Raw genomic sequence first — 14,874 nt, 5'->3', positions numbered from 1 at the left:
TCGAACTTAAGAATATTAAACTTCAAAAGCGCTAATACACGCATTCTTCACTGGCGTTTTATTCTTTGAAAAGCGGACGTAGCGATGGACAACCTGGGGCCTGGTTTCCGTGACGAGGGTTTCTTCAGCGTATTCAGCGTCTTTTTTCCGTCCGTAATCGGAATCACAGCCGGTGCCAACATTTCCGGAGATCTTAAGGTTCGTACACCGTTTTTTTTCCTTAAACATTTTCTTTTTACAAAGTACAACCCGAAATCCATCCCTCTTTTCTCGGAACTTAAAAAAAGGGTAATTTTAGTTAGAAAAATAATCGAAGATTTAAGAAGGCTACGAAACTTCTTCGGTAAAAAATAACACGGGTGTCAAAAAATTATCAAAATAATTTCTTGGGTGGAAAAAATAATTTTAATACGTCAAAATTTTGAAAAGGCTTTCCTGGTGAAGTATTGGCTTTTTTTATTCAATCTGAAGAGCGAGGTCACGGGATAGGCGCTGAAGAGTTTAGGGGTTCGGTAAGTAGATGGCGCGCGTGTTGGTTAGGAAGGCGAGACGAGTGGAAGAGGAAAAGAAGATGAAGGGGACCCCGGTGATGCTTCTAATTATGGACGCTGACTATCTCCATCAATCTTCGATAGTTTCCGTCCGTTCCGCCGAAGCGTCCTCTCAGCCAGCCGCCACCACCACCGCCATCGAACAAATACCGGTCCCTCTAACTGTCCTAAAACCACCAACCGACACTTTGAAAAGGATACGACGAAGAAGCGTGGCTTTCAGTCAAAACTGCTTCTTCTTGGTCAGATTCTCATCCGTTCGCTCATTTTGGCGACAATGTTTCGCATCGTCGATACTGGGTTTATTCCCATCTCGTTTGTTGCAGCTGGTCATTGGGGGGGGGGGGGTTAGTTATGCGAAACAGTACATGTTAGCTCGATTATCCTATAAAACATTTGCTTGAAGCGAAACCCGATTTCTTAATACCAGCGAATAGCTTTCCAAAAAGTATTACTAACATTTATCTTCGAGTCTTAAAGTTTTCGAAATTCCAAAAATAAAAAATGCACAATCTTCTCACCACTGGAATTGGCGGCTCTTTAAAAATATTTGGACAATCGATACTCTCTAAAGTTTGACCAGAGAGATAGAAGAAAAGGAATTTTCAAAGAGAAGAGAGCGGAAAAAAGAATCGGAAGAGAAATAGGTTTGGGTAAATTGTGTGTTGGCGCTTTTCCTTCTCAGAAAAGCGAGCTTGATTAGCTTTCGGAACTCTAAGTTTGACCTTGGAAGTTGGAAAAAAAAAGGAAGGTACGGGTCAAATCTCCTTTGAAAATATATTGGTACGCGGAAGTGCTAGAGAGAAGACTCTTTTCACAACTTTGAGCGTATTTGTGGAAAGAAGGAGAGTTTGCTTTAGACGTTTTCTTTCTTCCTTTCACAAAAACGCTAGAACCAAAAATGAAAGAATCTCTGCCATCGGCAATTTCAGTTACCGGATATCAAAAACATCTACGGAGATTTGAAAAAGAACAGACTAAATACAGCACCAGGAAGGCTATTTTGTAAAAATCGGGATCCGTCAAAAATGGCAATGCGCGTGTAGAGAAGGGAGACAAAAAATATTATTTACCAGGATACCATGTTCCAGTTATATAAACAACAAATATACGTATATAGTAACTAAAATAAACAAATATAGTACTCTTTTTATGCCCTGCAATATTTAAGTTTTGCTCTTCGTTGGTCTTTAGTTAATCAAAAGCGCTCAACAAAAAATAAAAATATTTTCGGAATGGAAATAATAATTTTATAGAATATATATTTGATTCGGAAAATATACTGATATTTATATGCTTTTCAGACTAGGCTTATAAAACTACGTTTAGTAAATCAATGTTTATTTTTCATATGTATTTCAATGTAAGTCTAAGCCCAGTGTGTAAGTTTCGTCTGAAATTTTACCGATGTTTGAACCTGTAAATGCCGTTAGACGTTTTGGAAAAGGATAGTTCAGTTGGGACTGTCTCCCCTCTTAGATATAAGTGTTTGAATTTGAATAAAGCGCGCGTTTTAGATCTTTATAGTCTAACCTCACGCAGTTAGACATTCGAAAGAGGATTTCCCTAGATATAGAATTTAGCAAAATTACTCAGCGTTAATTTAAACTATCTAACGCAAAATTTTGGTGGCAGGATCCTTCATACTCGATTCCCAAAGGGACGATACTGGCCATCCTTTCGACTTCTGGAAGCTACCTGATACTGATCATCTGGCTGGGATTCACCGTCGTGCGAGAAGCGACGGGGAACGTCGAAGACGTCTACAACGGCAGTTTCGCCAACTGCACCGGAAGAGAATGCCCGCACGGTCTCATCAACTACAACCAAGTAAGTTGAGACGACTCTTAAACACGCTTATCTTAAGATACAGTCTAAAACATTTTGGGGACACTGTCTGACGATAAACGGTTTCGAATTCTGTTGAAACTACTTAAGGGTAACTTTCAAATTCACTCTTCTAACTATACTCCTAATTTGCTCTTCCATTTATAAAGGGAAATTTAAAATCCTAAGGTTATTCATTTTTAAGGCTCTATAACAATTTTAAATGGCGATAGAAGCGGTGTTTCGTAATTAAATAAACTAAAGTTTTGGTCGATTGCAGAAACGATTCAGCTTTTGTATTTTCGACGTCATTTCGCCCGAAAGTGGCGTCGCAATTGTTGGGTGGTTTGTTTGCGCTTATTTAGTCAAAAGAACCTTTAAGATTTCTGGATTTAAAGATTAAAATTCGATTGTTGAGAGTGTGGAAAAGTGATACCGCCACCAAGGCTGCGTCAAAATTCTAAGAATTCTTCCGTTGATAGTGAGAATTATAATTTCTCAAAATTTTGACGGTCCTTCTCGCAGGAAGTGACGTAATATCTTCTCGCGAGTTCTCTTGAGAAGCGTGAGAATGCCTCCGAGCATTCTTACTTGGTCAAAAAGGGGGGCTTATAAATTTAAATGACAGGGCAGCTAATATTCTAGTCAGTTTACTCGATACAGAAGAAAATAAACAGTATGATATTTGTGGACGAAACTTAATTTCTAAGAATACAGAATGGTAAGTTAATTTCCAATGAAGTCTTCCTTTTAAATTATAAATTAAATGTTTTCTTCCGTTATATATTGTCTTGAAATTGTGTAAATATAATATTTATTGTCGAAGGCTTAGTTTACAACGCTCGTGGGATTCTCGTAAGCCACCATCTTTAGAAGAAGCTTTTTACATTTGACGCTTTTTAGCGAGTTCTAACGGAGAGAAAAGTTTTCACGAAGAACTCTTCTCAAGAGAAGAATTCCTTCTTAAAATTTTGACGCACCCTAAGAGTCCGAAACTTCCACTTTCCAAATGATTGTCTCGTTTACTCCATGTTGAGACCGGTCTCATTGTTACAAATATCTGGTCACGTTAGTGATGCGTGGAGTTCGGTAGAAAATATACATAATAAGACGTCAAAATTTTCAGCCGAAAGCCTTAGACCCCGAACGATATCTTTAGAAATCCTTTCGTTTCTAAGTTCTTTACTGTACCTCAAATGGTTAAGAAACCATTTAATATGCCACTGACTAAAAAACGTGAAAAATATCTCAGAGTCTGAGGTGAGGTACGAAGGTACCCCTTGGAACAATTAAACATAATCGAATTAAGGATGTTTGAAATTACTCTCACAAGACATTTTTATAAACACGTAAATAGCCTAGAATTGGGTAACTTTATGAGCATTTGCTTTTAATAGGGAACTCTTTAAATTGTACGATTCAGGGAAATTGAAAAGTACACGGTTTCATTATTAATTTGGGTTAGTTTGAGTTTATCGGGGTTGGTTTTTGACGAACTACACATAGAAGCGACTCATTAATTAATTATCTAATTTCTTTAGCTAGTCAAGTTTATACGTCGAAACACCTTAATGTAAATAGACTAAATTACATATGAATGTTTTTAAAACCATATTTTATTTTAAGTCTTTAAAATGATAATTTTTTTCAAATTAAAAAGGTTTTAAAAACTGAAAAATTCTTTCATCAAAGTGCTTAACGTATATTTAAAACCATGGACATCAATGATTTTAATATTTATGGTTAAGTTTATGTTAGGAGAAATAAGGTTACTTAATGAATAGTAACGTAATTTTTCTTGAAAAAATACTTTTCTTTAAGACACTGCAATATTGGTCATTATAGATCTAAAGCACCTCGGATATGGAAGCATAATGTTTCGTCTGTTATATAAACCTATTGACGAAATGTAATAATCATCGAGACCGTTAGCTCAATCCAGAATCCAGGCGCTCATTGCTTTTCGTAACGTCTCCGTCCTACCTTTCACAAGCCTTGCTTAGTAACGGATACAATGCCTTGTGGAAGGCAGGACGGATACGAAACGGAGAGCCAGTGGGGGGCCTAGCCTGAGCTGGATCGAGAATTTGAGACGAGCACTATCTATATAGGAAACAGCGTCTCGCGATTAGCTTAATTTAAGGGACGCCATCTAGTGGCAGTCTTGTTGTCCTGATTAAGCACTTTCAATGGCCCCTCGAGTCAAACTAAAAGCTTCGCCGTACTCTCAAATAGACAAGTCAGGAAGTGGAGGAAAATGTCGCGCGTTTAGATATTTATTGAAATCAATCACTGGCCATTGTGTACAAATGCAAAAAGAGCGAAAACCAAAAGAAAACGCAAGAAATGAAATTGCTCGCTCGGCAGGTTTGTCATAACAGTTAAGCGAAAAATGTTCATTCGTTAGGGGTAATTTGGAACGTTGCAATTTAATGAATTGCGACAAAATGAATAAAAATCTCGCCTGCGGAAATAAAAACGAGTGTTTGCAGAAATAAAAATTATCGCCTAGCTAATTAGTTTTAATTTATGAGAGGTTTCGACGTTTTTTTTGCTGTTTCAATTTCCTTTGTGGATTCTCGTGGCGCTCGTTATGTTTTTCTTTCATTATCTTTTTTAATTTCGGCATAACAGGGGAGCGGTGTTAGAAGCAGTTTTATACCATAAAAATAAATAATAAATTACGCGTGTTTTAAAATTATAAAATTCAGACCGAAAGATTAATAGAGGGTTTAAGCACCGCAAAACGCGCGGAGACAAACGTGTTAATTTATTAAATTTAATGAATTCATATCTTAAGCTTATAATTGTTATATTTGTTAGACTTAAGAAACATACTGGCTTAAGCTAATATTGAACACGTTTTAAAAAAAATATTTACATTGCTTGAACTCGCTAAAGCGAAGTGTATCTTATAAATTGCACGCGTGTAAAACTTTTTGGAGATTAAATTATTTCTTCTTAACACGTGGGGTTTTAATTGTTTACTATTTCATATATTCTTGTATTATTATGGTAATTTATAATGGATTTTAACAATAAAAATAATAACTGTTGTGAACTACCTGCTCGACGTAATTTAGCCTCACCTATTTGGCAATTAGTTGAGGCCAAACTTACCACTTTTCATTAAGGCACGAATGCAATTCGATTTTTTTAAATAAAAAAAAATTAAAAAGAGGGCAACTAAAGTTTTATAATATTTTATTTCAAAAATAAAATTTATAACTGTTATAGAACTTTAGTTTGACTGTTAATTGAGATTTAAAAAAGTAGAATGTTTTAAAACAAAGAAATTACGTTAAAATATTAAGATCTATGATGGAAACACCGAGATGTGTTAAGCTAATATTGTAATATTGCGGGGGGGGGGGGAGAAACTCTGAGAGATTACCGTGCAGTGTTCCTAAAAAGACACCTTTTGAGAGAAAAGTCCAGGCCATTGGCAAATAGTGGAAAATAGTGGAAAATTGGCAAAAAGTGGCTAATAGTTGCTAATAAAGGAAAATTGCATTTAAAAGCTAAAAAAGTAGTGTTGTTAATTTCCCGGAAAAATAAAACGCCGAAAATTTTCCGATTTAAGAAATTTATTGTAAAAATGTCTTTGTTTACACTGAACTTAAAATGTTAGAATTAATTATTCCAAAAAATTAACAAACTATTTTAATGTTAATCAGAATCTGACCATTCCTATGCATACATATTTGACTTAAGTAGCCCAAATCTGAAATTTATGTGTTAAAATATTTGTTTATTATTATTTTATAATTTTCGGTTTAAAAAATATTTATTGGCCACTTAATTAACTTTTTCCAGACCAGAATTCTCCATTATTTTCCACACTATTGTCCACCTAGAGTTTTTCACTATGGAACATTGTTACCGTGACTCATTCGGAAATCGTGAAAATGGAGGCTGAAGTTTGGCCTTCATACTCCTTGTTAACCTTAATACTTTCTTGTTTAAACCAGTATTAAGTGTCAGAAAATGTAGATCAGTTTATAGGTAATAGGTCCCTATACTCCATGTTAACCTTAATAGTTTCTTGTTTAAACCAGTATTAAATGTCAGAAAATGTAGATCAGTTTCTGGGTAATAGGTCCCTTTACTTCAAAATACCTAAAATCCTAACGATATTACAGAATTCTCAAATTTAAACGAGCGCAATTAAGGTTCGTGTATGCGCTCAAAGTTTAAAACTCCCCTTTCGATATTGACCAAAACGGTATGACATTTTCAAGCAATATACCGCCTGCAGACTAAAATTATAAACTTTCTAATTGAACAGGTGATGGAGATGAGTGCGGGATTTGGTCCAATTATATACGGTAAGCTATCAACAAGACGACCTTTCTGTCCTCCTTAATCGAACTAGATAGAGTGCGAGTCTTCTAATGATTTCTCCCACCGAAATGTTTCGTCGTCTAGCCGGAATCTTCGCGGCTTCTTTAAGTTCCGCTCTGGCAGCTCTGATTAGCGCCCCCAAGATCTTTCAGGTAAGCGAACCAGGCTCCGAAAGGGAGCCACTGTAGCGCGAATACTCGTCCAGGCGCGCTAAAGGGCGCGTCATAAAGCAGGGCCATTGCTTAACGATCATAATCTCCGATGGATTTCGGAATCCCCGAGAATTATCTCTCGCCCATTAAGCAGCTAGTAAAAACCAGTATTTCCTCTTTACGGCAATACGCGTTCGACAGACTCCCATTAAAAATGGAAAAATTTACTAGAACCAAAAATATTCTCAGAATCCCAAGGTGAGTTCTTAAAAATATAGCATCTTGGATTTTATTGGCATATTTGAAACCGGCTTCTATAAATGGACTCGGCGTAAGTTATAAATGAAGTTTTTATTTTAGAGCTTATTTTAGTAGTACTTCAACAATCTTTAGATATTTTTAAACTATATGGGTTGGTCTAGCGTTGATGTAAGCCCAGGTAGACTAGTCGAGAAAGAGAAATGGTTTTGGTTAAAATCTTAAATAGAACCGAAATTTAATCCCCTCCATTAAAATTCATTCTTGAGAATTTTCTAATACATTTTGGTATGGCAAAAATAGTTATAGCAGAATTAAAACGTTGTTGGAAGTCTTGGACGGGTTATTTGAGGGGAAAATATTTTTCAAAATTAATAATAATAATCCAAGTCATCTAAAAACTTTTAAAGCCTTAAATCAGGTGGCCGAGATACAATGCGTAGGAGGGTGGTGGAAAGCCCGTCATGCCACGCGAACCAACCGCTCCCTACAATAACATCTATCAAACCTGGTTAATAAAACGTGTACTACGCCACGAAAACACGTTGTTAGGTTAATTCTGAGGCTTAAATTAGCTAAAACTAAACTTGTAACTGTTTTAAAAATTTTCCAAATTTTTACGGATTGTTTTCTATTTTTTAACCATATACAATTTTAATTAATTAAAACTAATCAAAGTATAATAATTTTATAGAAGAGCACATTTGTTTAAATAAAAGGGGCGTGACATTAATTTTTCCAAACCTTTTATTAATTTAATCAAACGATCATAAACTAAACGGATAGTTTCATTATAGTACTATAAATAAATAAGTAGAGTACTTGACTAATTAGACACAATTCTGGCGAATAAACAATAGAAGAAAGTAACAAAGACGTTTGATACGTGAAGGAAATTGCACCCAAAGAGGGGAAAAGAGTAATTGATAGCGATTTAAAAAATATATTTGTGGTCCATTCGGTCGAATTTATAGTTAAAGCACTATCTCGTTCCGCTAAAGAGTTGTCGAGGCAATTTGTGGTTCTGGGAGAACAGGATCGAGTGGGAGAAACCAGCGGGGATAATAGAGAGATGTCAATAAAAATCAAGCCCTCACTCGCGGCTGCGGGACGAGAAAACTCAAATGGGCGGAAAACCAAACTCCTCGAATTGTGGCTAAAACTTTTACGTCGCCTTCATTACGGAACCCATAAAACTACGAAGAGCCAACCATCCACTCGTCGGACCCCGCGACGTACTTAATTCTCATTTGCGCCGACGTCCGAGTCAGGGGTGAGACTGCCCCTATCCCCTCTACTCCTTAAAACTGACCCCTCAGCCGATCCGACATTGAAAGGGGGAGAGGAATCCTTCGAGAATTCAAGCAATGGAGCGTGCTGGGAAAAACCGTAATACGCGGATAATTCTTTTCCGCGGTGAATCTGAGCGGCTTCCGCTGGAACGGACTCGAAAGCTGAGCCATAGATCACAAACACCTCTATATAAGCTCGGCCCCAACTCCCGCCGGGAATATCCCTTTTGGAAAGCTGACAAAGAGGGCCCTTTGTCTTTTACGACCACCCCCTCGTCACCCCGAAAACTGACAATCGCAGAAAAGGCGGCCGAGCACGCGTGGCGAGATCGAAGCCCGAAACGAAATGAAAAAAAGATTAGCGATGGCCCCGGAAACAGAGAGAAGGATTAAATAAGTGTTTACTCCCATTTTTAATTAAGAAATCCACCAAAATCATTATTCTTACGTTGTTTAATTCCATTCAATTGCAGGCCTTGTGCAAGGACAGAGTGTTCCCGGCTTTGGCCTTCTTCGGAAAGGGTTACGGACCTGGAAATGAGCCCAGAAGAGCTTCCCTCTTGGCGTTGCTTATCGCCCTGATCTTCACCCTAATAGGTAAAGCCACTTTCGTTCAATTTATTGATCTATTTCTGGATATTTTCCCCCTTGGTTTCAGAATTTACTGTATGAAAAAGCTTTCAAATACCGGGCTAAATCTGTTTAGAAAAATAATTTAATGATCATATCGACTACAAGCGTTCTACTTAGATTTCGCGTCGGGCTATAGGGTTCTTTACAAATCCAAAAGTGATTTACTAAATTTATCATTCATTAATAATAATCAGCTAGGCTTATACCCGAGGCACCACCTAAGGCCTAAGTCATCAAGCAACTTTTAAAGGCATTAATTCAATGCGTAGGAGGGTGGTGGCAAGCTACTTAATAGGTAGATTCTCTAATACGTAAAGCAATTCCGAACAACATAACCCACTAGGAAACGTTTCGGATCAGTCTCCGCGACATACAATACGAGCCGGGCTATATTCCAAAATGAGGTTTTTGTCGGTCACAAGCTGTCGTCACTACACGATCCTAAATGAGAGAAAACGGGTACAATTTCGGTCGGGATAAAGTGATTAAGGATTTTGAGCCCTCGATTAATTCAATTCGCCGATTCGGGCGTATGTTTCGCGGATACCGCAAAGAGACAGACAGAGAGACCGAGAGAAAAGACGAGACGAGGATGCAGGGGGGAGGGGCCGAGAGTAGGAGTACACGCGAGCGAAGTAAACACGGTGAATAAATTTGGTCGGGACAAGACAAACCCCAAACACAGAGTGGATGGAAGGACAGGGCGCAGCTAGCACCGTCCGAATAATTAGCGACGATAAAGACATGGCAGCGGGAATGAGAGAAACTTATTTACAATTTCGTTCGACCGACGTCCAAATTGGTGAGGAGAGGAGAATAATAAAGCCAGAAGTCCATTATTCCGTTTAAGGGAAAGGCAAAGGGGGGGGGAGGACGGACAACAAGACGGAACGCCATCGGGACTGTTGTCCTTCTCGTATACCTTGAACCAGGAGCGGGAAATGGTCCCAGTATTGAAATCGGGTCCCGAAACGAACTGGCAGACGCAAACCATACTGGCGTGGGGGCCTTGATGCTCGCTGTAGAGACGTGGTGCTGCCTGGTGGAGGAGCGTAAAACTAAAGCGAGGGGGGAGGTAGAATCTCAATTAAGCTCATTGGAAAACGAGATTGCTAAAGTATTGACAAGACTCGAGTGAAAAAAAGGCGAGGGTAAAGCGAAAGGACAGGCGGTGCTCGCCCTAATATTCTAGACAGGTTAGCGAGGTGGGGGATACTGTGAACAATAAATAAACCAAGGAAGAGAGTGAAGATATTTCCAGTTTCCTGATTAAAAGCGCGGCAATTTGCATTAGATAATGAGAGCAGCTGACTCTGTCCAGACTCGACTCATTAACGATTTCATAACAAACGCCCCCCCCCCCCCCCCGCCACGGATTAAGGGTTCCCTGTCTTCCTTCAGATGAAGCCATCACTCTTGTTAGTGGTGCCCTCCGTTCCTTACGCCGCTCAGTGTCCTTTTCAAAAAAGGATTTTTATAATACGTTACCATAGCCGCGAGCTCACTCCGGTCGGGTGTAATTCGGCGATTGTTTTTGCGGGTTTTTTCTTTGGAAATTGAAGCCGCCGTTGCTGGTTGAGACTCCGCTCGACGGGCTTAGTCGCGACTACGGGTGGGAAACACAAAGGCCTGTCATTTATTAGATTTAGTCTAGGCACCTCCGCATTCGGAATTAGAGGCGTGACTCGCCAAATAAATCCTCCATTCGTGGGCGCTGCGAAACCGCGCCAGTTCGAGACGAACCGCGCCGGAGAAAACCAACATTCGGGATTTAGCCTATTAAGGTATTTCCTAACGGGTGTCCTTGCATTGCCACATCCCTTTGCCCTAATACCAACCTTAGAGACCTTATGCCAGCCTTTTTCTGTTTACACGTTTCTCGGTTTGGGTTTATCTGACCGAGCTGATTCTGTTGGAATTATCTCTTGGTCTAGCGGAACACGATAGATGAATATATAACCTTGTTTATAATCTCAAATGGTATTAGGTGTTGTCAGAAGTGTAGAATTACAACTCGGTTGTCTCAATTTAAAAAAAGTACTAAAACGTTTCGTTATTACGTGTAAAATTCCATTTAATTAAATTAATTTCAACACGATATCCATTTTCAACAGTAGAAGACCCATGCAGGAAAATGTAAAAAGTCGTCTTGAAAACTGTTAACGCGACACCGTGATGTCAGTTGGATTAAGGGGCTTACGGAAAGGGAGTCAACACAGGGTTTTCTTTCGCAACGTAATGACGTCAAAGTCACTAATTCCCCCACTGGCGTCTTGGTGTACGGGCCAAAAATCCGCTCTGTCGACCCCCTTTTTGGGCAAGGTCCATTCACCAGCTACCATCACGTTGACGCCTTAAAATCAGCTTACAGCACCTTTTCTCTATGAGCAGACAAAGGAACTAATTTCTGAGCGCGAAATTAAAATCAATGAAGAAATATGCTCGAAATATTTTTCTCATAAAGGATGTTAGTTTTAGGCTAGACGCATTTTTTATTCTTTAAATTTCATTTATGAAATTTCTTTGCAGCCGAACTGAATGCCATCGCGCCCATCATTTCCAACTTTTTCATGGCCACATACGGTCTTGTCAACTTCTCTTGTTTCCACGCCACCATTGTCAAAAACCCAAGTAAGTGTAGTCGGCGCGCCGGGAACATAATCTCAATGACCCCCAAACAATATCTTTCGAGCTGGGGCATAAAGAGGGCGTGAATTTACTCTCTTGACTATCGAACATCGATAATCGGGCGTTTCTCCCGCGAGGTGGCCAAGAGAACCGAAAACCAAACCATGGTCGATACAAAATATCGTATAAGGATAATTAACCCAAAGTATGCCAGTTAGATTAATTGATTAGTAATTAAGATTTTCACAGTGACGCTAAATAATATCGATATAGCTCCCCACAAAATCAACATCGTTAACTATTATAAGTCTTTTTTTACGTATTTAGTAGAGGATTGACTGTAGCCGTTTTGGTCTGTAGGATTTTGTTAAGCTGACACAGATTTGTCAGTGTCTAATTTAGATTTATTAAGAGGATTTCGCCGAAGAGTCTAATTAACCCTCGGATTGAAAACGTGTACGTATGCTTACGTAAAAGACATGACAGAAATTGACATTTACATTCGTTGAGTTTAGTCGTTACGAACGAATATAGTGTTTATTTAGTAGAACTCCTAGGTTAAACGTTATTAGAATGATTGCTATGGAATTCGATGGGACTCTTAGTGCCACCAAATTTCTAGTTTAACCTTATCGCGATAGGTTAGAGTCTTTATTTGGACTATTCGTGGAACTGAAATTTAATTCAAGCCCGCCGAAATCCCGAATTCCACGGAAACCAGTCCATCCAGTTGATTCGACGGATGAAGTCGGGGCTATTCGAGGGATTTATCGGAGGCTGGGTCTGCCGCTGTTTCAGAAGGCCTAAAGCGGAAATTCGCGATCAGTCAAATAGAGGCCAATACGTATAGCTCAGGCTTTACGATAAGCCGCTGGAAATTCTAAATCCGGAAATATTAGGGGGCGACGGTCTCCGGTATACCTGGCTAATGAGATGGGTTTCGTAATTAACACTCCCCCGTCACCCTCTCCATCCTGTTCAAATCGACGCTTTAGAGATGAGAAAGCACGAATTTGTTATTGAACGACAGTTTAAAATAGAGTCCTCTAAAATCTCGACAGAGCCGACGCTTAAGTTCATTTCACTACAGGCGCGTAGCTGCGGTCCCACGGTACAATCTCTCTCAAAGAACAATAATAGCGCTTCGAATATCGCGACTGAAATGTTGCGTAGACTGGAGTGATGAACCAACAGCGCTCCAGACGGAACCGAAAGTGATAATGGCCCGTAATGTTCGTTACATCCCTTTAGTTGAGCCATTCGAAGACAGCCGACAAACCCAGTATCATCTTGGTGCCCAGATATATAAATGCGTATATGTATATCTATGAATAATTAGTTCTCGGGCACCACTTTTCGGTCGAAAGCGCTCGTTTTAATTAAACACAACTCGTTAATTACGAAACACCACCAGGCGGCGTATCGGAATATTTCCCGTATACACGTGACGTCCTCCCCCTTAAACGTCATAGCCCCAGCTCGAGTCGCCATGTTGCCCAGCAAGTCGTGAATACAGTGAAAGGAATTCGTCAGTCTTTGATTAAATTACGCCATCAATTCTTCGAAATACGCGAGACCGTGAAAGATCAGCCTGCAAATTGAATTAGATATAACAGCCCCGGCGAAAAACTAATCACATTCGATTCGAAACAGATGCTAATTATTAAACACTCGTTAATCAAAACCGGCGTTTCAATCTTCGTCTTATGTAAACAAAAACAAGCGCCTTCTAATCTACAGCTGCTTTCAATCTCACGTCTCGCGCAAAAATGAACAAATTTTATCGTAGCGGTTTTTCGGGGGCGAGCTTATACGTTAAGTTAAATCGATATGCTTTTGCCTTTAGAAAATACTGTTAGGAGAAGGTATGTAGCTATACAGTTCTGTAGATTCAAGGAATATATGCAGATAAATTAAACTATTAGAAAGATATAAAGTGTAAAAATTTAATTCCTGAAATTTTAAATATACAAAGACGTAAATGAAAACAAACCCAATCTTTTAATTTTGAAGGTCCTATTTTTTTCTTCAGCGTATTGGATTTCGAAATTTTACTTTTCAGAATAAATTCATTCCAGAAACAGATCAGATTTGAATAAAAAATTATAAAAGCGCTATTTGGTAGTTACATTTAATTATTTCATACAATTTTTATAAGTTAGTTTTAAACTTTGTTATGTCAGAATTTTATCATTCTGTTAAAATAATCAGCTAGGCTAATACCTAGAGATCGGCGGAACATATAAATTAACCCGCAAAATTTCGATTAATCATACAAATTTTGGTTAACTGTTTGTTTATGAACATTTTAAACGAATAAACAACAGATATTTTTTGAATAATTGTCGGTTATGAATAAATATAAATAATTGGATAATTTCTTATTCAAACGCCGATATCTACTTATACCCAAGGCACCACCTTAGGCCTAAGTCATCAAGCGACTTTTAAAGTCATTAATTCAGGTGACCGGGTTACAATGCGTAATTCTCGTTAAAATACGTAAATTAAAACGCTGAAATTCAATTTCTGCTTCGAAACTTTTAAAAATTTTAATAAACATTCTTTCAAAATATTTTAATTGGTTTTTTTGCTTAACACTAGCGAAAATATAAGAAACAAATATTTATAGTTTTGGAGATAATTGGACTTTGTGAGTTTTCTTACTAGTGGTAACCCTGTATACGCGCACTAACAACGAAAGAACGGCGCCCCATAGCGTGCGTGGCTTAACGATCAACGTAAACGCGGAATCAGACATTGCGTAAATAGAAGAGAAAGCATTTCCCTCGCCAGCCGGCTGAGTCCAGCGCACCCATAAAGCCTTCCCTTTCGCGTCGGCACGTCATCAACGCCCAAGACAAACGCGTTCCCGAATAAGACGTCATTTCTTCCGAGTCCTTTACTTCCCTCCGCGCAATGTACCGACGTGGATATAGAATAAGCAACCAGGGACCTATCTTACTCGAATGATCGAGCGACGGACCAATAAAAGCTTATAGCTAGCCTAACGCTCGTCTTGCGCCCAAAAGGAATGCCACATTCGTTTATATATCTTACGAATTAAATTCGTATGTTTAGACTGGCCGTTAAAATTTCACAATTGCTGGGTTTTGAAATAATATATTTTTAAATTATTAAAAAAACCACGAAACATAACATATCTAGTTGATTTTAACGGTGTTTTAG

General features: G+C 38.6%; 1 protein-coding gene across 1 annotated transcript in view; it reads left to right on the top strand.

Moving 5' to 3' along the window:
• Positions 1-14,874, top strand: part of LOC149942923 (solute carrier family 12 member 2-like) — an 86,308-nt gene that overhangs the window by 52,829 nt on the left and 18,605 nt on the right. The window contains exons 8-13 of the mRNA XM_090177502.1: positions 74-198; positions 2,187-2,381; positions 6,667-6,706; positions 6,807-6,874; positions 8,898-9,021; positions 11,587-11,688. Coding sequence (XP_090033628.1) covers positions 74-198; positions 2,187-2,381; positions 6,667-6,706; positions 6,807-6,874; positions 8,898-9,021; positions 11,587-11,688 — 654 coding nt within the window. The remainder of the gene's footprint in view (positions 1-73; positions 199-2,186; positions 2,382-6,666; positions 6,707-6,806; positions 6,875-8,897; positions 9,022-11,586; positions 11,689-14,874) is intronic.

Source organism: Leiobunum rupestre, chromosome 6, assembly GCF_980474605.1.
Source record: "Leiobunum rupestre chromosome 6, qqLeiRupe1.1.hap1, whole genome shotgun sequence".
In the NCBI taxonomy this organism is placed as follows: domain Eukaryota; kingdom Metazoa; phylum Arthropoda; class Arachnida; order Opiliones; family Sclerosomatidae; genus Leiobunum; species Leiobunum rupestre.
The sequence above is the reverse complement of the archived record's forward strand: the minus strand, read 5'-3'. Positions and strand labels throughout refer to the sequence as shown.